Source organism: Lactuca serriola, chromosome 8, assembly GCF_051521515.1.
Source record: "Lactuca serriola cultivar US96UC23 chromosome 8, Lser_US96UC23_V15, whole genome shotgun sequence".
NCBI lineage: Eukaryota > Viridiplantae > Streptophyta > Magnoliopsida > Asterales > Asteraceae > Lactuca > Lactuca serriola.
The window spans coordinates 28,659,411-28,681,405 of NC_136415.1; the positions used below are offsets into that span (position 1 = coordinate 28,659,411).

The 21,995-nt window shown below is 32.5% G+C and overlaps 4 protein-coding genes across 6 annotated transcripts; 3 read left to right on the forward strand and 1 right to left on the reverse strand.

Annotated features, from left to right (window-relative positions):
* Positions 1 to 1,083: 1,083 nt before the first annotated feature.
* Positions 1,084 to 1,581, reverse strand: LOC145066747 (uncharacterized). The gene has a single exon (XM_079014021.1). The coding sequence runs from the start codon at positions 1,579 to 1,581 to the stop codon at positions 1,084 to 1,086; it is 498 nt and encodes a 165-aa protein (XP_078870147.1).
* A 4,733-nt stretch (positions 1,582 to 6,314) lies between these two features.
* LOC145070029 (uncharacterized) lies at positions 6,315 to 8,955 on the forward strand. Its single transcript, XM_079016948.1, has 9 exons — positions 6,315 to 6,428; positions 6,956 to 7,122; positions 7,249 to 7,286; positions 7,375 to 7,483; positions 7,591 to 7,614; positions 7,698 to 7,796; positions 7,902 to 7,980; positions 8,352 to 8,406; positions 8,487 to 8,955. The coding sequence occupies exons 1-9, from the start codon at positions 6,356 to 6,358 to the stop codon at positions 8,773 to 8,775; spliced, it is 933 nt and encodes a 310-aa protein (XP_078873074.1). The 5' UTR covers positions 6,315 to 6,355; the 3' UTR covers positions 8,776 to 8,955.
* A 3,695-nt stretch (positions 8,956 to 12,650) lies between these two features.
* Positions 12,651 to 13,686, forward strand: LOC145066748 (uncharacterized). Its single transcript, XM_079014022.1, has 2 exons — positions 12,651 to 12,752; positions 13,033 to 13,686. The coding sequence occupies exons 1-2, from the start codon at positions 12,651 to 12,653 to the stop codon at positions 13,684 to 13,686; spliced, it is 756 nt and encodes a 251-aa protein (XP_078870148.1).
* A 1,026-nt stretch (positions 13,687 to 14,712) lies between these two features.
* On the forward strand, positions 14,713 to 18,156 carry ATSRL1 (PRP38 family protein). Of its 3 annotated transcripts, none has more exons than XM_079013465.1 (5): positions 14,713 to 14,887; positions 15,302 to 15,675; positions 15,788 to 15,868; positions 17,037 to 17,108; positions 17,197 to 18,156. In XM_079013465.1, exons 2-5 carry the CDS (start codon positions 15,394 to 15,396, stop codon positions 17,926 to 17,928), a joined length of 1,167 nt encoding a protein of 388 aa, XP_078869591.1. In that variant the 5' UTR covers positions 14,713 to 14,887; positions 15,302 to 15,393; the 3' UTR covers positions 17,929 to 18,156. The 3 variants fall into 3 exon arrangements, with proteins under 3 accessions (XP_078869591.1, XP_078869593.1, XP_078869592.1); XM_079013467.1 differs by having other exon boundaries at positions 17,037 to 17,113; positions 17,197 to 17,387; XM_079013466.1 differs by lacking the exons at positions 14,713 to 14,887; positions 15,302 to 15,675 and adding an exon at positions 16,820 to 16,887 and having other exon boundaries at positions 15,801 to 15,868.
* The last annotated feature ends 3,839 nt before the right edge of the window (positions 18,157 to 21,995 follow it).

Here is a 21,995-nt window from a genome sequence, read left to right on the forward strand (position 1 = left end):
TATCACAAGAGTTTAATGACCCAAAACACCACTAGATGCTAAGAAATTCAACCGTGATACAGACACATGTCCCAAACGAGAATGCCAAAGATAAAACTCAGACGACAAAGGACTCAAACGAAAAGAAGATAAATCAATGCTGGAAGCAACAACTGCAGATACTTTGAGGACCTCCAAGACATATAGTTCCCCCACCCTACGGCCGATCCTAATCACCTTCTGGGTGTGTTGATCCTATATAACACAAACATAATCAGAAAAGAACACCCAGTTACCAGACTTGCATAACTGACTGACTGATGCAAGGTTCAAAGTAAGTTTGGGAATGTAATAAACATCATGAAGAGTTATATGAGAGACAGAGACAGACCCAACACCCTCAACTAGCATAGATGTATCACTAGCAGACTTAACAGAAATGGATGACCCTTGTAACAAAGAAGTAAATGATGACAAATGAGGAGTCATATGATGGGTTGCACCAGAATCTAAAATCCACAAAGATGAGGGAATACCTGAAGTGTCAGATGAAGAAGGACCAGAGTGAGACATAGATGCAGACATGGCAATGGGATTAAAAGCCAAATACTGTCTAAAGCTCTCAAACACCTTGGGATCCAATGTAGATGGTGACATATGTCCAACAGATTCTGTGTCAACTGGTGGAACAGCAGCAACAGCAGCAAAGTGTGGAGGATGAGGGGTCCATGGAGGAGTACCAGAAGAACGAGACCGATGCTTCTGTTGACCAGACCTATTTTGTTGCCCTGACTGAGATTGACCAGATTTACCCTTGTTGACTAACAATGGACACTGAGCTTTCCAATGATTCTTCTGTTTGCAGAATGCATACTCATCATAATCGACTCTTGAAGGTTATCGAGATTGACTGGAGGAGACAGCAAGCACATCAGGAGCGGGAGTAGGAGTAGAGGTTGCTTTAAACCCTTTATCTTCATGGGACTTGATACGAGTCTCTTCTGCAATTAACTCATGGACAACTGAATCAACTGAAGGAAGAGGAGAGCGATGAAGAATTTTTCCACGAAGACCTTCAAAATCAGAACGCAAGGCCATCAAGAACTAAACCAAGCGTTGTTCTTCCCTCCTAGAAATGTAAGGCTCAAAATCTTTTAACTCTTTAGATTCAGTAAGAGCCAATTGATCACAGAGATCAGACATAGTAGCATAGAAATCTTGAATGCTCTGGTCATTCTGTTGAAGGGCACGAATATCATATTCCAATTGGTATTGTTTAGCAAAATTGGACTGCGTATACAGTCTCTCCAAGTGATTCAAAACTTCCTTTGATGTATCATACTTAGCCAACTGCATACCAATGGACTGAGTAACAGAGTTATTGATCCAAGTAATAACCTTGGAGTTATCAGTATCCCAAGCATCAAGCAACATATCAAAATTCTCAGTTTGAGGCACTGAGGGTTTGGCTTTAGTCCCAGTGACATAGCCCCAAATATTCTTCCCACGAAGGAAGTTCTTCATAACGTAACTCCAATTCGTATAATTCTTTCCATCCAAACGAGTACTAATTGACTGAAGGGAATCATCCTTTCCAGTCATGTTGATAGTGAATGAATAACCACAATGACAATATAATAATCTGAGAATGAAAGGAGTAACAAACCAGTGGAAGCAATCGAAGCAATTATGAACCAACAACAGCAACGAACCAACAGTAGCAACGAATGGACAGTAGCAACGAACCAACAACAACAACGAATCAACAACAAGAACAAATCAACAGTAGCAACGAATCAACATATCAAAAAAGACGAATACCAGTGATAATGAACGAAAACGGCATGATACAGTAACAACGTATCAAACCTCATCTTTGATACCATGATAACATTGTCATATGATTATATCAAAGAGAAATTACAAGGGTTCTCAGAGAAAAGCATAAAGACTACAAGGAATAAAGCGGATATAAATACTAGCTAGACAGAAACCCTAATGGGCTAAAGACAAAAAGGGCCCATAAACAAGTGGGCTAATAATATAGACTAACACTTGGATCTTCCTATTATGGTACAATTTTGTAGACTGTTTACTCTAGCTTCTAATCAGAATTCTTTGGTTAGGGAGTATTGGTCTTCGTTGGGCTGGGTTTTTACTTGGCGTTGGGATATTAGAGGAGGGGTTGAGCAGGAACAACTTGCGGGTTTGATGATTTTGTTGGAAGGTGTTCGGCTTGGCGTAGAGTCAGACAGATGGGTGTGGGCCCTTAATAATTCGAGGTGCTTTTCGGTTAAATCGACTAGGTAGTGGATTGATGATTTGAGACTTCCATTGGGTAACTTTCCCACTCGATGGAACCGCCTAATTCCTATTAAAATTAATGTGTTTCTTTGGTGTGCGTTGTTGGATAGGCTCCCTGTTAGGTCGAAGCTGATGGAGAGATGGGTGGAGGTTGAGTTGGTGTTGTGTCCTTTGTGTCACAATGCTCTAGAAGATGTGTTAGATTTGTTTATTCAATGCATAATTACGACTCAAGTTGGAGACGGGTTAGTCTTTGGCTTGATTTGGATATCCCTGTTTTCCCCTCTATGAGAGACTTGATGGACTGGATTGATGCGAGGCCAAATGTTAGACGACAATGGGCGATTGTAGACTCGATGATTTCTGTGGTGATTTGGGTGCTTTGGACGTTCCGTAACAGTAGTGTTTTTTTAGTAGCAATAAGCCTAGGAAAGATAGGATCTTTGATTCTATTGTCAATATTTCTTTTGGTTGGTTTTCATGTCGTAATTCTAAGGCTAGGACAAATTGGAGTTTGTGGCTTCAAAATCCTATTCAGCCTTAATGTTTTGTATTTCTAGCTTCTTGCTAGCTTTGGTTTTTTAATATATGTTTTGTTTTCGTTAAAAAAAAATAACAACACCTCGCCTTAATAATTCATTTATATATTATTAAGACAAAATTGCAAGAATGGTCTCTTTGGTATGTCAAAACTTGCATGTTTGGGCCAAAAAAGTTTGGACTGGCACCACTGGTCCAAAAGTTTTATTTTCTTGCAAGTTTAATCCAATTTGGTTGTTTTTTGCAAAGACGATATTGCCCTTATTATTTAATTTTTCAATTTTGTTTTATTACCAACAATTAAAAATAAAATACCACCCCCCCCCCCCCAATTTCATCATCTAAAGAAAGAAATGCAACTTCCCCTTAAATTGTTCTTTTCTTCCCCTTCATCTGCAATGGTCCGAGCTTTCCAAATTTCTTCTCCTTCACCAGCGTCCTTCCATCGCCATCAGAGAAGACAACTTACCATCATCGGCGACAAACGCTAGGGTTCATATGTGTTTCCCACCATATGCAAACCCATGACTACACAACCCATGTATTTCTCTCTTGCAAAAAATGATTCCAACATCATCACCGTGATACACACTACCATCACCGCCATTTCAGTTTAAGAGCCCTAAACCACTACCATTGCCATCACTCTAAATTGGACATCCAAGATCAAACTGAACACGTTTCTTTTTCTTTCTATTAGGTTTTGTAGAGTTGCCATCGCTACTAGGGTTTGGGATGATAATCGAGGGTGAGAGAAAGATGAGATTGGAAATGAGTATGTGTTTGTGTGGGTTTAATTAGAAATAAAAAACGAGTGTGTGTTTGTGGGGATGATTAAACAACGATCCCTTTTGACCCCCTTTACGTAGATCTGGTTTCAACGATGGTTATGAGAGTGCGAATGGGACAGTTGAGGTTAGAGATGGTGATGTAATGGTTGGTTAAGGGATAAGAGAGTGGTGACGGTGGTTTGTGGAGGATGTTAGGGCTTTCCAGCGACAAGTTAGGGATGTGAGGTTTCTGATCAAAGAGAGAGAGGCGAGAAGAGGTAGAGGCGACATGGATGAGAAGAGAGGGATAGTGGAGGTGTACCCATTCCGATAACGGTGAGTCGTGGTTCGACGGGTTGAACAAAAAATATTGGTTGGTGTTTGCATTTAAGTGAGAGGGGAGTGAGATAGAGAGAGAGAGAGAGAGAGGATATTTTATTTTTAATTGTTGGTAATAAAACAAAAATGGAAAATTAAATAATAAATGCAAAATCGTCTTTACAAAAATGTTCAAACCAAATTGGACAAAACTAGCAAGAAAATGAAACCTTTGGACCATTGGTGCTAGTCCAAACTTTTTTAGCCTACATGAGAGTTTTGACATAACATAGGGACCATATAGTACATAAATAAATAATAGAAGGAATAATTAAAATGGTAATATATTTTTTGATATATATATATATATATATATATATATATATATATATATATATATATATATATATATTTGGTCACTGAGTTTTTTTTCGTCCATATTACCATTCAACTTGTTAAACCGCATACATTCAGTTCTTATGACTGACTACTCCATGTAAACCGGTAAAATGACTTAAAATGGTAAAAATATATTTCTCACTTTGTACTCATTTAGTCCTTAATATTTTTTTTACACATTTAGTCCTTGATATTTTTTGCTGCAAAATAAGTCCTTGTTGTTTTTGTTCATATTTAATAGTTATATACTTATAACTGATTTCTTTAGGTTTTTTTCATATCATCCTACATGAGACAATCATTAATGTGATGTTTGGGTTGTTGATGCTTATGTCCATCGTGACCTCGACTGCTTGGTTTCTTGGGTCTTGTGGTTTGACATATGTCTTGTGTTCTGAACGTCGTAATTTCTTATGATCTCAGATTTTAGCGATCATCATATCTACATGTTCATATTTGAGTCTACTACAACTTTCGTTAAGATTACCGTCGTTAAAAAAATAATATATTTTTGCTTACAATTTTATAAAAAGAATATTCATACATACATTCATAAAGAATGCATGGAGATAAAGATTGTAAGTTAAAATATACTCCTATTTTTTATAAAAAAAACATTTATATCCATGTGTTCTTTGTGAATTTATGATTTTTTTTTTTTTTTTTTTTTTTTTTTTTTTTTTTTTTTTTTGTAAAATTGTAAGTAAAAATATACTATTACTTTTTGAATGAGAGTAACCTTAACGAAAGTTGTAGTAGAATAAAATACAAAACGTGTGGATATAAAGATCGTTAAAATCTGAGATCGTATAAAGAATTTGCAGCGTTCACAAGACCTAAGTCAAACAACAAGACCCAAGCAACCAAGCAACCCATGTTGTGATAGACATAAGCATCAACAGCCCCAACACCTCATTAATGATTATACCACGTAGGATGAGGTGAGAAAAACCTAAAGATATCAGTTATAGGTATTGAATGTGTACAAAAACGACTTATTTTGCAATAAAAATATTAATTACTAAATATGCAAACAAATATTAAGGACTAAATGTATACAAAGTGAGAAATATATTACCCTTTAAGTCATTTTTACCGACTTAACTGGAGTAGCCGGTCGTAAGTATTGAATGTGTACAATTTAACAAGTTGAAGGGGGTAAATATGAACGAAAAAAAACTCAATGACCAAATATGTATAGATCGAAAAATATATTACCCTTTTAAATCATTATCATATATAAAAAACACTTAGCAACCAAAGAAATAAATAAACCGATCCATTGATATTTTTTCGGATTCGATGAGAGACTCTTCCTTTTATGGTGCAGGTCTAGTCTAATGGATTATTAAAAAATTAAGGTGACAACAATGGACCCAAGTGGTGCACAAACCGGTTCGGTTCACTACCTAGGCAAGCAAAACCGGTTCAGCCTCAAACCGTTTCACTCAAAAAATTAGTCGAACCTATCTAAACCGGTTACACCGATTCTAAACCGGTTCATACGATATAAACAGGTTCTAAACCGGTTTCAATGACTAAAATCTCGAACGGATGTAAACCGGTGGTTCAGTTCTCAAACCAGTTCAGTTCACTTTGGATCGGTTCAACGTAAATCGGTTGACCGGCTTTTTGACTGGTTCGGATCTTGAACCGGTTTTTATGTGCACCATTACAAGTGAGATATCAATTAACTTGGGCCGTGCTATGTGTACAATAGAGTGATAGACCATTAATTCTTATTGAAACTAAGGCACCAACTAGTCAACCACACCACATTTTAGAATAAATTTTGTATTATTGACTAGAACTCACAAAACATAATATAAATGTATAAAGTTAAACTCTTATTGAGGTTTACTCTAAAAAAACATATTATAAATAAAAATAAGCTTTGAACAGTTTTTTAGTTTAAAGCCCAATAGGCCCGATATTCAAAACTTGCCGCAATTTCCCTCCTCAGTGCTGCACTCTAATTCGATTAGTAAGAATGTCTGAAAGAATGGGGGATAGAATAATCATTTGATTGTTAAAGCTTAGGGTTTATGCAGGTATTGAAGATCATGGAAGATATATTTGTCGATGATTCGAAGAGTAATGTGTCCGTCGGGTGTACTGGTTAGTTCCTTTGCTCTAACTCTCTCCATTTTTAAATTGATTACTTAATTCACTTTTCATCATTAAAAAAAGACGATACGCACTTGGAATATTGAGCATTCGATCGATGAAGAATTACGATTTCAGCGACTTTTCTATTCTTCTAATTAAGGATAATTTCCATGTCAACGTTCTTCAAATTAAATCAGAAGATCACATACATCGGATTAAAAACAAACATTTTCCTAGTATTCATAGTTTCATACTATGCAAATGACTCATGGCCTGAGTATTGGTATCCTTAGTTTTATAATGGAAGCTTGAATTTTAAGTCGTGTCTATTTATCTATTAAAATTTAGGTTTTTGTTAGGTCTGTTGTGATTCCTTCAGTTATCAATTTTATTTGGGGATAGATAAGCTCAAGGTAGAAGAAGGACAACTATATACTTGGTGTGCGATCCATTATTTTTCACTGAATCTTAGCAGAGAAGATATAGAGCCTAAGGTTTTACTATTGTGCTATTGACAATGTCTTCTACTGAAACAGATAAGCCAAAAGTAGCAGAAATGGCAAAGGGCAATATGCGAAGCTCAGGGAGAAGAACACTTGCTGACATCAGCAACATTCCACAGCAACCTAGCACTTCAAACCTATCTAACAATCCACATCGAAGCTCTAATACTATAAGAGAGCACAACAAGCAGCTCCAAAAGGTACTTTTTTTTTTTTTTTTTGCTATGGTGGTTTTGTTAATGTGATTCAAGAATTATCAGTAATCTGTTTATAACTTTATGTATATGTTCAACCAGTGATTGAACTTACTCTTTTATGTTATCCAGGAAAAAGCAGCATTAATGAGACTCTTATCAGAGAAAAAGTATCCAATAATTTTCTTTTTCCATTTCATGTCACCATGGTTATCCCCAAACCTTTCTTTCTGTTATCCCCCTTAACAATTTTTGCAGTAAAATCATTGAAGAAAATAGAGTTGAGGGACACAAATTAAGGGTTACTTTGCAGAAGATCCAGGAGCAGAATTTGAAACTTGCTCAATCAAACACACAGATGCTAATGGTCTGTTTTCTTGACATAATTTCTTTAACTTTTTTTTTTTTTTTTAACATTTTCTTGTGATACATGTAAACATGTTATGATAATATTAATATTGCTCTATTTTGTAGGAACTAAATTCAGTCAAGGAGAGAGTAAGTACTGTTAGGTAATTCCATCTTATATTTGACTTACATCCATAGTTACATTCATGCCCCTTTGTTTTGTTTGGTTTTAGAACAAAGCTCTGAATCATGAGCTTGGATGCAAAAATGGTTTGATTAGTGTAATGAAGTTGGAGTTGGAAAACAGAACTTGTCAAACAAATGATGCTGATGTAAGTACATGTACAATAATCCTATTTTTTTTTTCTTTAATAATATGCTCCAAATTGTGTCTCATATCATCAATATAAGGTGAACATTTATGTATTCACTTGTAGAACAATAAGGCCACTGAAGTGAAGGAGACTGAAACTGAAGACAAACATTATATTACCAGCAAAAGGCAGAAATCTAAAAGTCAGTGTCAATTTTTTTTTTTTTTTAGTTTCATATCCTTATATATAAACACCAATTAAATTACTAAGGGTTGTGTCCACATTTGGTCACTCCAGATTATTTTGTACATCTTAGGTCCCTAAACTTCTTTAATCGGTACAACAAAATGAGTTTAGGGACCTTTATTGGACAAATGAATTTAGAGTGACCAATTGTGTACAATGAATAGTTGTTTTTATTAATCTATACTTCTTTTTGTATACTCTCATAATTATATATATGATTTTTGTCTATCAGAGTAAGATCAACTACAACAAGACCAATAATATAGTTTACTTATTTGTTTATGCACAATTCTTAAAATGGGTATCTTATTCGATTGTTGATGTTAGGTTTAGTTCCATCTGTTGAAAAGGTTCAAGATGATGAAGTGCGTAAAAATAGAAGGTTTGTGCATTATTTAATACTCATATTTTTATTGAGTTTTTTTACTTTCTTTTATTGATGATATATTTTTTTTTTGACAGACTTCAAACTAGAAGACAATCTGCAATGTTTAAGGTTGATGAACCAAAACCCACCAAAGACACTATTGAGATAGAAAATGTTGATGATGATGATGATGATAAAGTGAAAGTAAATGATTTAATAAATTCATTTCCTTCATCATCTAAAGAAGAAGGTGATGATATTCATGACTACAAACCTCAAGAAAATAGAAAAACATTTCTTTCAAGGCCCTTACGTGAAGCTGCAAAGAAAGTTCAGTCTTACAAGGAAATAAAAGTGAATATGAAGATGCGAAGAGACAAGTGACTGTTTTTTTTTCATGCTTATATAAAGTATACACCATTTGTTTGACCTACAGCAATATATCTTAAAACTCATTAGATGCAAGTCTAAAAATTATATGTGGTATTAATGTGTATATAGGAACATGATATGAAGATGGTTAATATTTTGATGGTTTCTTTTGTTGTAGTTACACTGAATGAAAGCTAGTATGCGTGTGTATGAAACGGGGTTGTATGTGTCATATTAGGCTTCTGTTTTGGGTTTGAATATATACTCGTTTATAAGGTGAAATTTTGGGGAAGTATTATGTTTAAAAGTTGACAAAAGTTTTATTGGCAATACTTTATCATATATACAACTCATCATGGCTCTCTCTAAAACACATCTCTAAGGCTGTAAGGTGTGGTAACCTTTTTGCTGCCGGTATGCTGATTTGGCTACTTCACCGACAGTAAACACTGACCCGCAACATTTTTTTTGCCAGCGGTATTATGCCGACGATAAGTTCCACCGATGGCAAAATTTAAACGTTTGAGGGTTTGTGACTGTTGGCAGAACCATTGCTGCTACCCATTCACTTAAACTATACCCATCTTTATATACATTTCTTTCCTACCTTTTTTAAAAATCCTCTAAAAAAAGGTAAATCCATTGCAAACTTGCAAAAAGTTGTTAACCGTGTGTCAATCTGTTGCGAAATCATGGGAAGCAATTCTAGAAACGATACAAAAAGAAGAAAAAGAAGTCGAACCTTTACAATCTAGGACGTGGAAGATGCTACTCAGAGATCGTTGGGATGCAAACAATCGTTGATTTTGAATGGCAAAACATGTATTTCCCTGTATAGTAAGTGATGTTACTAACAGTTCTGATTTATCAGACAATGCCGGGATGCAAGAGGTGCAGACTTCGGAAATACAGAAATACGCAGTTACAGTTCGGTAATTAGCCTACTTTTTCTATGCATGTGACGAATATTTTCAAATGTCTGAGCGGGTAGCAAAGGAAAGCTTGGGTGAGTTTTGCAAATGCATTGTCACTCTTTACGGTCCAAAGTATTTTTATAAGCATATTTTTCCTGACCTTCAATCATTATATGCTCATCATGCAAGTGTTCATGGCTTTCCTAGGATGTTTCGAAGTTTGGATTGTCTTCATTGGACATTGGATAGTTGTCCTAATGCATGAAAAATGCAATTTACATGGGGTGATAAAAGTCACCCCACAATCGTACTTGAAACTGTTGCGTCACGAGATCTTTGAATTTGGCATTCATTTTTGGTCCTCCCGGCTCAAACAACGATATTAATGTTTTAGACATCACATATATTCAATGACTTTTATGATGGGTCCACACCTCACTGTCCATTTCAAGTAATGCAACGACGTACAATTATGGATATTATCTTGTTGATGGTATATACCTTGAATTTGTTGTGTTCGTGAAAACACTAACATGTCCAAGTGATCCAAAACACATAAAGTATAAAACATTTCAAAAAAATGATAGAAAAGATGTTGAACGAGCATTTGAAATCCTCAAGAAGCGTTGACGCATAACATCCGGCACGTCCTTGAACGGTGGAAATGTTTGGTTGTATTATGTTTGTGTGTATCACTATATATAATATGATTTTAGAAGACGAGGGCAAAATGATTTGTTAGTATCAAGAAAATGATAATGCATCCTCAAGTGTGCCAATATCGGCTAGTTCCCTCTTATGGCATGCAAGAAGAAGGGCGTATGTGACAATAAAAAACATCACGAGCTTCGCAACGATTTAACGGAATATATATATATATATATATATATATATATATATATATATATATATATAATAATAATAATAATAATAATGAAATTGATTTGAATGAGCCACGATGATATAGTTATTTTAATAAAATTAACAAAATGATTCAAAACATTATAATTGTTTCAAATGTATGATAAGATAGACATATTAAAATCGCATCATCAAAACGACCCATTCTCGTTGATTGTGCATTAACAAAATTAATAATTTTTATTTTGTATTTATTTTTAATTAATTAATTTTAAAATAACTTATTTGCTAAATTTTAAAATATCAATCATGATTATTATTTGTAATATCAACTATTGTCTCAAGATAACATAATATACTTTTTTATTTTATGTCATTTTTAATAATTATTATTATTGTTATTTAAGTAAAAAACTTCTTTGGATAATTTTAATTATGTTTGACATTCTAATTTAGGGTTTGTATTGAACAATAATATGTACATTATACTAATAGTTTTAAAGTTGTAGAACTAAAAAAACGTTTTACATTATCTCGTATTCATAAACCAATTTGGAAGGAAAAATATAAATTTAAAGACAAGTTATTTGCTAAAAGATGTTTTAATTATGATTATTATTTGTAATATCAACCAATGTTTCAAGTTTAAATTTTAATGATGACTATGGAGAATTCTTACTCTCACTTGACAAAGAGTCAGATCGTCTATATAGACCTCAAGCTTAAAAAGACAAGAATGAATTTGAAAAATCATGAAGGTTTCAAATTAATTTGATGCTAGTAAGGTTACCTCACTTATATAGTATATATAGATTGTTTTTGTAGGATTGTATTTCATATTACATTTTTTGAAGGATTGTATTTCATATGACATATGTCATCTATGTAACCTCTGATGCAGAATAATTGTCTACATCTAACTTCTTTCATGTGAGAATTGGGTACTAATGTTGATGGGTTGCACATGATATCCCACTATCAACAATAAAAAGATTATTAGAATTTTAGATGTACATTAAAGTTATTACATGATCATTATGAGTACATAAATCAATTAATTTACATGATGAAGTAGCCATAGGATTTGACATTTTGATTCTCTTTCTTGGATTTGTTTGTTGTTTATGTTTACCAAAAGCACCCATATCAGTCAAACCTTTAAACAAACATAGATACGGAAAAGGAAAGGAAAGCACTATTCAAATACATGCCAAAATGCCAAATCAATAAAGTGTTGAAAAGTGACCCGATGTATAGTTTCTAGGGCGTTATTCATTTATTATTATTCACTATATGATAATGTAATTTCATGACCCGATGTCTAAGTTAATAATGTTTATACGCTATTAGCATAAACATCATTGTATTTTTGCACCAAAATGATTATTGGTATTTTGGTAACAATATTGTTTTTTATAAAAACATTGTTTTTTTTGTAACATATTAATTTGTGGATATTTTGAAAAAAAGAAACAATTGAAAGGGAATAAATCGGAGCATCAACTGTTTCAAAAATTTTCTTTTCTTTTTGTTGTTTTCATCATTTTGATTATCATCTAGTAATAAATATATAGAATTAGTTGTTCTTTAGTTGATCATGAAGCAGCTTTAATAGTCACTGGTTGAATATTAGATATTATATTATCCTTGAGGCCATCTTGTACTATAAACAAATCTTTTGAGACCCTATTGATTGAATAAGGGTAATTCTATGTTACCCCCCGAATTGCTTTGTGTACCCATTGTAAGTGTAATAGTGTGTAGCCCCATTATTTGATAATTTATGTGTATATATAGTAGCGCCTTAAAATAACATCTTTTATAAAAAAAATATGATATTCTACCAATAAGACTACATAAGACTATAGTAGCTATAGAAAGATTTCAAAAGTCACATCTATTATGATCACAAATATACTATGATCTTTATTTAACTTGCTTTTGGCTTTTAGTTTAGCTTTAGGTATCCCAATCTCATGCCCCCTATTGACAATACCCAAAAAAGAGTTTAAATGCTATAAAAGAAAGCAGTTGGTTTATAATCAAACCCGTCATCACAATAGGAAAAACACAATTTCATATACACATACCTTCTCTCTTTGGTGTGATAACATGGAGGATGCATATATTGCTTTGAATCCGGAGTGCTACTACCAAGAAGAGGCACTTAACATTTTCTTATCACAATCTCATTTAAAAATCGTTCGCATCTTGGTTTTGAGTTTTCATTTTACCCTTATATTATAATTTTATTTATACATGTTGTAGGTCTTATACTTGGTGCAATTGAGATATAATTGTCAGCATCTACCTTTCTTACCCCAATTTAAAGAGATTTCTGAGATTTGTTGTTGTTGATGTTGCTATTGATATTACCCTTAGATAATATATGTTAGACAAAAACAAATGATATTTTGATTAGCTCTCATATTTTTTTTTGTTTATTTTCTTTATGTATAACCTTTCTTTATTGTGATTTTTTTATTGTTATCAGGCACTTGACACCACAGGTTTGAAGCTTTCTCTGTTATACTCAAAACTAGAGATGGAAACAATAATTGCTTGTGCGAACGAAGAGATTGCTAGAAAAATAGATGAAGCATTGTATCTCAAAAGCCTATTGACAAAAACCATTAAGGAAAGAGATGAATTTCGATTCAAATGCCAAATACTAGTTTCAAAAAATCTCGTTCTTCAACAAGAAATTCAAAAACTCGAAGCCAATCTTTCTTCTTTTGTAAGAGTTGCTCGCACTAGTTACATAGAAGATGACCCTATTGCACAAGTTGTTTCTTCTTTGGCCTCTAATGAAAATTCTACTAAAACCCAATTAACCGATCAAATTCCGTTACTGTCACTACCACCACCACCATCACAATCATTAACAGATGTCATTGATAATGTAGTACTAACAAAAAGGTTACCAGAGAAAGGCAAGTTCTTGCACGCCATGATGAAATCAGGCCCTCTACTTCAAAACCTTCTTCTTGTAGGTCATCTTCCACAGTGGCGAAACCCACCACCAAAACTTAATTCAATCAAGATCCCACAAGTAACCATTCCATCACCATTTATGAGAGTGCATGGCTTTGATTTTCCTCAATCACCAACACCAAGAATCAAAAAGACGTTCACGGATCACCATTGAGAATCTTGTGACTGATGTTTTAATTCCATCCCAAACATTTGTAAGCACAAAAATATGTCATTTCTATCACATTTACTACTTTTTGAACATGGAAAAGTAAACTAGGATGAAAGTGATGGCTCTTGGCACCTTTATTTGACCTCTGTGTACTAATTACACCTATCTTAGAATAATAGAATCTAAGTAACTTAAGATATATTAGCATAGGGAAGAAGGCACAATCAAAGCCTTTGAGGGTTTATATTTCATTAAAGGCTTTCATCTTTTCTACTTGCCTTTTTATTTTAATTTATTTTGTAGTCATCTTTTGTACTTGTTTTTCTATTTTAATTTATTTCTGTAGTCGTATCATTATTTGTAACAAGATGAATTTTTATATTATAAAACAGTTATCCAGAGTAATGTTGCACACAAACTTTCTTTTATTTAGTACACACCGCCTCAAATTACGAAATGGTGAACATAAACTTATTTTCAAATATTAATTAAACAGTAAAAACAATAATTACATATTAAGCCAATTATGTTATCTCGTAATTCTATTAATGAAAACATAAAAATCACAAATATATTGGGATTTTAGAGGAAAACATATACAAGTTTGAATCCAACAATAACATGTGACTATTGAAACTGAGTTACCCCATGTTGATTTTATGAATGGAACATGCCATTGAATATATAAGTTACCCATCACATAATACTCCTTAGGATTAAGGTCATACAACTTGATTCCGGTCATTGAAATTTAAGTTTTCGGTTTTTTGAAATGAAAATTTATGGACCAAAATCAACACCACCACTTATATCTCAAAGCTAATGAATAAGGTAAATTCGTACCTAAATTATTGTATTTATTTTGGTAGAGAAGAAGTACTATTTTAGATTATAGCGGGGCCTAAGGAAAGAAACACCATAATCCAAGGGTTTAACTGCAATATTTCAACCTTTTCGGGTCGATTCGGGTCTTACCCGTATTATAAGACGAAACCAATGAAACGCCGTATCTTTCACGTCAATGAGCTTGTGCAGCAAAATTATATACTCGTCATAAGATTTGGGTCTAGGGTTAGGTCCCGATTCGCGAACACAAAAACTCTAAAAGAACCCTGAAAATCAAATCGCCCGTTCTGCGATTCTGTTTCTCAGAAAGCAGCTCATATTGTAATCACCAAATCACTATTACCATCTCAACGAAAAGGTATTATTGCTCTTTATTTGGGTTCCCTAGGGTTTCCAATCGGTTTTTTTAATCGTCTTAATTAGTTCTGCGTCTTTATTTCTACGAAAGCTACTTCTCTTAATCTTTAAAATGATGTGCAATCTGTCATCAGTTAGAGTAAACTTCCCAATATAATAGCATGTTGAGCGTATAGATTATTGCGAGTTGCAATCCTGGAACTTTTATTACGGATAATATGTTTCGCGAAGATGCTTCTAATGCTAAAGTGGAAGAGAACCTTAAATTAATTAAAATTGTGGATGTTGAAGTAAATCCTATACTAACCTTGCTATATTTTTTAACAATTTATAGAAGATATTAAGAACCCATGATTGCGATAATTACTTCTTTTATCATTTTGCTAATTGGTTTTCTTTTTCTTTTAACTGTTAGGAATGAAAGCTGTCTTGTTCTAAGTGAAGTATAAAGGAAAGAAACAGCTGATTTCAGACATCCTTACAAGGGGTATCTGTGTGGTTTAAGTTATGGAGATACCAATTAAGCCGATTGATCAACTGTTGGAGAGGGTTCTTTGCATGAATATCCTTTCATCGGATTATTTTAAAGAACTTTATCGTTTCAAAACTTATCATGAAGTGATTGATGAGATATACAACCAAGTGGATCATGTGGAGCCATGGATGACTGGGAATTGTCGTGGTCCTTCCACTGCATTTTGCCTTCTCTACAAGTTCTTCACCATGAAGCTTACTGTGAAACAAATGCATGGCCTGTTGAAGCACCCAGATTCTCCGTACATTAGAGCGGTAAGTTGTGATTTTTTTTGTTTGTTCTTTAATTAACAATTCATAGTTTCTTATATGCTAGAAAATGTTCTTTGAAGCTTTCTGAACAATTAATATCTCATTTGGTATACAGGTTGGATTTCTATACTTGAGATATGCTGCAGATCCAAAAACTTTGTGGGGTTGGTTTGAACCATATGTCAAGGATGACGAGGTACTTTCTTTATTGCATTCTTTTCCTATTTTTTTGTCACAGGTTTTGTTGTGACTTGTGAAGACACTTGTTTATAACTTATAAGCTTGTTAAGATCAAATATCATGTTTACACTTTTGACATGTCATATGTGTCTGAATGTAAATATTTCTATATAGGAGTATAGAACATTAGCAATAAAAAACAAAACCATTGAACATTTTTCTTATTCGATTTGCTGCATTTGTTGTTTTATGGGCACTTTGTATAGGAAAAAAGTTGAAAGGTGGAAACTTTTATGCTTTGTATCATGCAGGGCATACTTTAGTCTTTTCATGTTTATACATGGGGTTGTTCTGTTGTCTAGATACTAGTAAATTAGATAAAAAGGAGGAATTATGAATACAGAAATGTTATTTTCGAGGTTTATGACTGAAGTAAATCTTACATAGAGAAATGGATTACATAGATTCATTTCTGATAGCTGCCAGTTGATTCTTGGTGGACACTTTTGTTTTTTCATTTTCATTATGGCTGTCTTTATAAACAAATCATGGCTGGAGTAATTTGTTTGAGGAGCATATAAATTGAGGTTTAATTGCTTAAACATCTCAAAGTAAAGCAGCAATCACAAAAACAAGATTAAAAGTCTTAAGTTAATGCCAAAGATATGTGGAATTATCATGATCTATGTCATCTTCATCCCCATCAACTGTGCTTTTTTCCATGTCACATTTTTCTGCTCAAATGTTGTAAGATCAACCTTTTTTTTGCATAATAAGTAGAAAATGGGGTTCAACTTAACCTGTTTTTCTACCTTAGTTTCAGTAAAATCAAGAAGAATTTACTATGTGCTCTCTTTTGTATACGTATGATAGGTTTTTTTTTAATCTTTTTCTATAAAGTTATTAAATAAGAAAATTTGGATGATTTAACCATTTGTTTTCTTGTGTAATCAATCAATGGTTCAAGATTTGGGGGCAGTAAAAGGAAGGCTGTGGTGCTACCAGAAGTTTTTCACTCTTTCTCACCCTACATAGGTCAACATAATCAATCATAGATGCCTTTTATTGTGCCTCATATTAACAACCTTTTTTTTTTTTCTATCATTTACATACTATAAAATTCCAAAACATTTTTATTTATTTATTTATTTCCATATCTGATTTCTTCAATTTTCTTTTTTCAGGAGTTCTCACCTGGATCCAATGGTAGAATGACAACAATGGGGGTATACGTGCGGGACCTACTTCTTGGACAGGTCAGGTGCCAACTCATCATCTTATGATATCTCATCTCACCCTTGTTTCATTCATGATCTCTATAATTCTTATTTTTTGTTTTTGCAGTATTACTTTGATACACTGTTCCCTCGTATCCCTGTCCCTGTAATGCGGTCCATCACAGCAAACCTCGAAAAACTAAAACTCCCCACCAAACATTGCGGGGTGACCGGCGAGTCAACCCGTGGGTCTGATGACATGGCACGTCGACCGCCATCTGTCAAAGCAGCACTTTCGGTTTCTTTCGGTCAGCGGGCCCCACATCGCGCGTCCACACGCGACTCCTCCCCTGTCCGCCGCACCCTCCCACCTCTCCCTTCGTACGACGATTCTTCCCGCCGATCCCCTGCCCGACATCGTTCCCAAAGCCGTGATTTGCCTGACCGAGATTATCTTGACCGAGATCGGGAAAGAGAAAGAGAAAGAGGGAGGGATAGGGATAGATATAGGGAAAGGGAAAGGGAGAGGGACAGGAGGCATGAGTATGATCGAAGGTCCAGGGAGAGTAGCAGAAGGGATTACCACAGGGAATCGAGTTCCAGGAGGAGTAGAAGCAGGAGTAGGAGTAGGAGCAGAAGTGAGAGTGTGAGTATTCATCATGGGGGGAAGGCTGCGGTGAGTCCAAATGGTAGGGAAGAAGTGAAGGATAGGACGTCTGCATCTAGTAATTTGGCAAAGCTTAAAGATATGTATGGTGATTTGAGTAGTGACAAGGCTGATGTGGGGAATGGTAGGGTTTCTGCTAGGGATAGTGGTGCTGAAGAGGTTATTCGCCTTGGTGGTTCGTCATGGAGGTAACCATGTCCACCACCCTTTTCATCTGCCATGAATGAAACTATGTTGTGCGGAAAGAAATGGTGGCATGGCTTGTATTATTATTTTACTATGAGATGAGATGAGATTGATTGATATGTGTTGGTTCAGAGGCTGTAATACGATGTATGCTGTAATCCTGCTTAGATCGATCATCAAACTCTTTTTTTTTCTTTTTAACTTTTATTTTACAGCATCATTTGGTTTTTAGCATTTCTTGTGTTTTTGTCATCTTAAGGAATTGTGGGACAAAGTTATACTCGTTTAATATGGTGGTGAGAATCCATTACACTGGTTTCAGGTTCAAGTCTTTCTTTTCTTGCTCTCGTCTCACAAGTAGGTCCGACCCTCGTATTTTGAAGCTTTTGTCTGAAAATCAAAGTGATGCCCACTAAAAATTGTTTAAATATTATTAAGTAAATTTACTATCGTTAAATTCAAAATTCAAACTTAACAAAAATCTCATAGATTCATTACCACCACATCTGTTTTAACTGTTTAAATGTTTCAGTTCCTAGGATCATAGTGTTTACTAGAATATTTTTGAGTGATCACCCTTACCATTCCTATGTGTTTATATTTTCGTTTACACAAGGCATATCTTATAGCATCTTAGCACTTGCAGTTCAATTTCTTTCTCTAGGTTCTTCCACATCATAAACTTCATTCCTCGGTTTTCTACATCTTTATGAACTTCATCCATGTTTTTTGGCATGTGCAATTCAACGTCTTTTTTTGTTTTTTATTTATTTATTTATTTTTTAATTTTTGTTTTTATTTATTTTCATATTTTCTTCCAACTAATTTTTCATTATGATGATATTATGATATTATGTTCTTCCAACTAATTTTTCATGTGTTCTTTTTGTTTTCTTTTAGGTTTAGAACAACCCAAGTCAAATTTTGTAGTTAGAGACATCTTTTTTATCTAAAGGAATCAATGTTAATAACTTAAATATAAAGTATAATGATAGCATGATAAACACAATTCATAAGACATTACATTATACAGAAGAACAAACAAAGAACATTGTTTTTGACTTTCTCTACATCATTATTAATAAACTTCGGTTTGAATTCATAAATTTCAAATGAAAAGGAGCATTTAGCTTGGGAGAGAAAGCAGTTAATCACAGTTGCGACTTCGGAAGTTTAAAAAGATAAGATATATTACCTTGTAGTATTATTCATTAACTGTAGTTTGAATTCATAAATTTCAAATGAAAGGAGCATTTAGCCCGGGAGAGAAAGCAGCTAATCATAGTTGGGACTTCAGAAGTTTAAAGAGATAAAATATATTAACTTGTAGTCGGGGAGTCAGGTAGAAGACTTAGAGGAGGGCAACACAACTACAAATGACTCAGCGAGATATCAATATTCAAGACAACAAAACGACAATTTTCAGCGAGAGAGACGAGCAACACTGACCTATTGGAACCGTTATTAGGTTTGTTAGGATTTGATCTTTTTGGTGACTTTTATAAAAATTTATAACGCTTTCTTGAACTTATATTAGATACATATACATATTTCTTTTTATATAGATATTTTTCTTAAATTTTTGATAAATTATAGAATTTATGATAAGATTTTGATTTATTTTTATTTTTTTGATTTTCGTTGATTGTAACCAAATGTCATTTTATATATATATATATATATATATATATATATATATATATATATATATATATATATATATATATATATATATATATATATATATATATATATATATATAGCTAATTGTTAATTTTCTTTAATAATAACACATAAAAATGTATTTTATGAAAATACGAACACGATTACTATATATTCCATATAAACTTGGTGGCCACTTAGATGGTCCCTTGCAATCACACCACTAGCACACCCTAGGCCCTAGGGCTGCCACTGCCCGCAAGCAAGAAGGAAGAGTGAAGTTTGTACATTGCATAATTTCAGGTTAAATTAGAATAATAGGGCTATTGTCATAAAAATCATCAAAATTTTACATACTATCTGATAAAAGCATCCATTTCTCTAAACATAAAGGGAAAAATCATGTGATCTTTTTGGTGTTTGAGATTTTAGCCGTTCGCATGTATACACCAAAAATATTATATTTTCTATTTAGTAACGATGAAGCCGTGTCTTTATACTTTTTGAAGGAAAATAACAAAGAAAACTTGTAAATGTTTATAGAAAATGACAAAATTAGTAATCGTTTACATTTGAGAATTTAACAGGTAATCTTGAATATAGCTGATAATCTTTAGAAAAGTCAATATATTTTGAGGGGAAAACTGCAATAAAGTCCCTACATAATTGCCTCATAATCGATTTAGTCCTTATGTATTTTTTTATCCAATTAAGTCCTAAATACCGATAATCGTATTCAATTTAACCCTTTGACCCGGTCAACAGGTCATCTAACTTTCAAAAAATACATTTTTGGCCCAGATTTCAAAATTTATTACAAATTTGGTCCAAAATTTACACTTTTGGCCCAGATTTTAATTTTTTTTACAAATTTGGTCCAAAATTTACCCTTTTTGCCCAAATTTTAGAATTTTATTATGAATTCATCCTAACTTTAGTTTTTTTTTTTACAACTTTTTTTCTCAAAAATTTGTTTCTAATATGTTTTTTCTTTATAAACTCATATTTATACAAAAAAAAAAAAAGATATTTTCACATAAAAATCTTATTTTTTCTACATAAAAACTTTTTTTAAAAGGTTTTTTGTATATAAAATATCTAGTTATAAAAATAGGTTTCGACTATTTGTGTGATATCTCTTAAAAAATCAATTAAGAAACTAAAAGTAACCCTAAATTATAAAAACAGGTTTGGATTATTTGTTCTTTAATCACATTTATATGAAAGGTTAAACTAGTTACATTATATATGAAAGTTTAAAATGTATATAATATAATAATATTATATTTTATTCGTAAATTTTTTTTAAGAAAAAAGTTAAAATCATAACTTTGATATATTTTTTTATAACTTTTTAATAAATATATTATCTAAATAAAACATATCCATTCATGGCACGTGTCCGGTCTAGGTTTTGATTTTTTATTGCCAATCAACCTTTTCATATTTGGATTATTTATAATCTTGTATTTCCTTTATTATTTAATGTATGTTATATGAAATATCAGTTGCAATTTATTATTGATAAACATGTTTTTAGGGGAGTGAGAAATGACCAAAAATACAATAGCAACATAAATATATAAAATATTATAATTATCAATAACACAATATAATACTTTAACTAAAGTTCTAAAAAATTTACACATGAGTTTGGTTAAAAAAAAATTACTCAAAGACCTGAAAAATGCTTGAGTTGAGCTTCATAAGGAATTTTTTTAACCAAACTCATGTGTAAATTCTCTAGAACTTTAGTTAAAGTATTCTATTGTGTTATTGATAGTTATAATATTTTATATATTTATGTTGCTATTGTATTTTTGGTCATTTCTCACTCCCCTAAAAACATATTTATCGATAATAATTTGCAACTGATATTCCATATTATAGACATTAAAAAAGAAAGGAAATACAAGATTATAAATAATCCAAGTAAGAAGAGGTTGATTGGCAATAAAAAATCACAACCTAGATCGGACACGTGTCGTGAATGGATATGTTTTATTTAGATAATATATTTATTAAAAAGTTATAAAAAATATATCAAAGTTATGATTTTAACTTTTTTCCTAAAAAAATTCTTACAAATAAAATATAATATTATTATATTATATATATTAAACTTTCATATATAATGTAACTAGTTTAAACTTTCATATAAATGTGATTAAAGAACAAATAATCCAAACTTGTTTTTATAATTTAGGGTTATTTTTAATTTCTTAATTGATTTTTTAAGAGATATCACACAAATAATCCAAACTTATTTTTATAACTAGATATTTTATATATAAAAAACATTTTAAAAAAAGTTTTTATATAGAAAAAATAAGATTTTTATGTGAAAATATGTTTTTTCTTGTACAAATATGAGTTTATAAAGAAAAAACATATTAGAAACAATTTTTTGA

Excerpts from the sequence above, each read along its gene's own strand:
- LOC145066747 (XM_079014021.1), bottom strand. The coding sequence starts at position 1,581 with ATGACTGGAAAGGATGATTCCCTTCAGTCAATTAGTACTCGTTTGGAT.
- LOC145070029 (XM_079016948.1), top strand. The coding sequence starts at position 6,356 with ATGCAGGTATTGAAGATCATGGAAGATATATTTGTCGATGATTCGAAG. Across the intron at positions 6,429-6,955 it reads TGTGTCCGTCGGGTGTACTG|ATAAGCCAAAAGTAGCAGAA; the intron begins GTTAGTTCCTTT and ends CTACTGAAACAG. Across the intron at positions 7,981-8,351 it reads CAAAAGGCAGAAATCTAAAA|GTTTAGTTCCATCTGTTGAA; the intron begins GTCAGTGTCAAT and ends TGTTGATGTTAG.
- LOC145066748 (XM_079014022.1), top strand. The coding sequence starts at position 12,651 with ATGGAGGATGCATATATTGCTTTGAATCCGGAGTGCTACTACCAAGAA. Across the intron at positions 12,753-13,032 it reads TAAAAATCGTTCGCATCTTG|GCACTTGACACCACAGGTTT; the intron begins GTTTTGAGTTTT and ends TATTGTTATCAG.
- ATSRL1 (XM_079013465.1), top strand. The coding sequence starts at position 15,394 with ATGGAGATACCAATTAAGCCGATTGATCAACTGTTGGAGAGGGTTCTT. Across the intron at positions 15,676-15,787 it reads ATTCTCCGTACATTAGAGCG|GTTGGATTTCTATACTTGAG; the intron begins GTAAGTTGTGAT and ends TTTGGTATACAG. Across the intron at positions 17,109-17,196 it reads GGGACCTACTTCTTGGACAG|TATTACTTTGATACACTGTT; the intron begins GTCAGGTGCCAA and ends TTGTTTTTGCAG.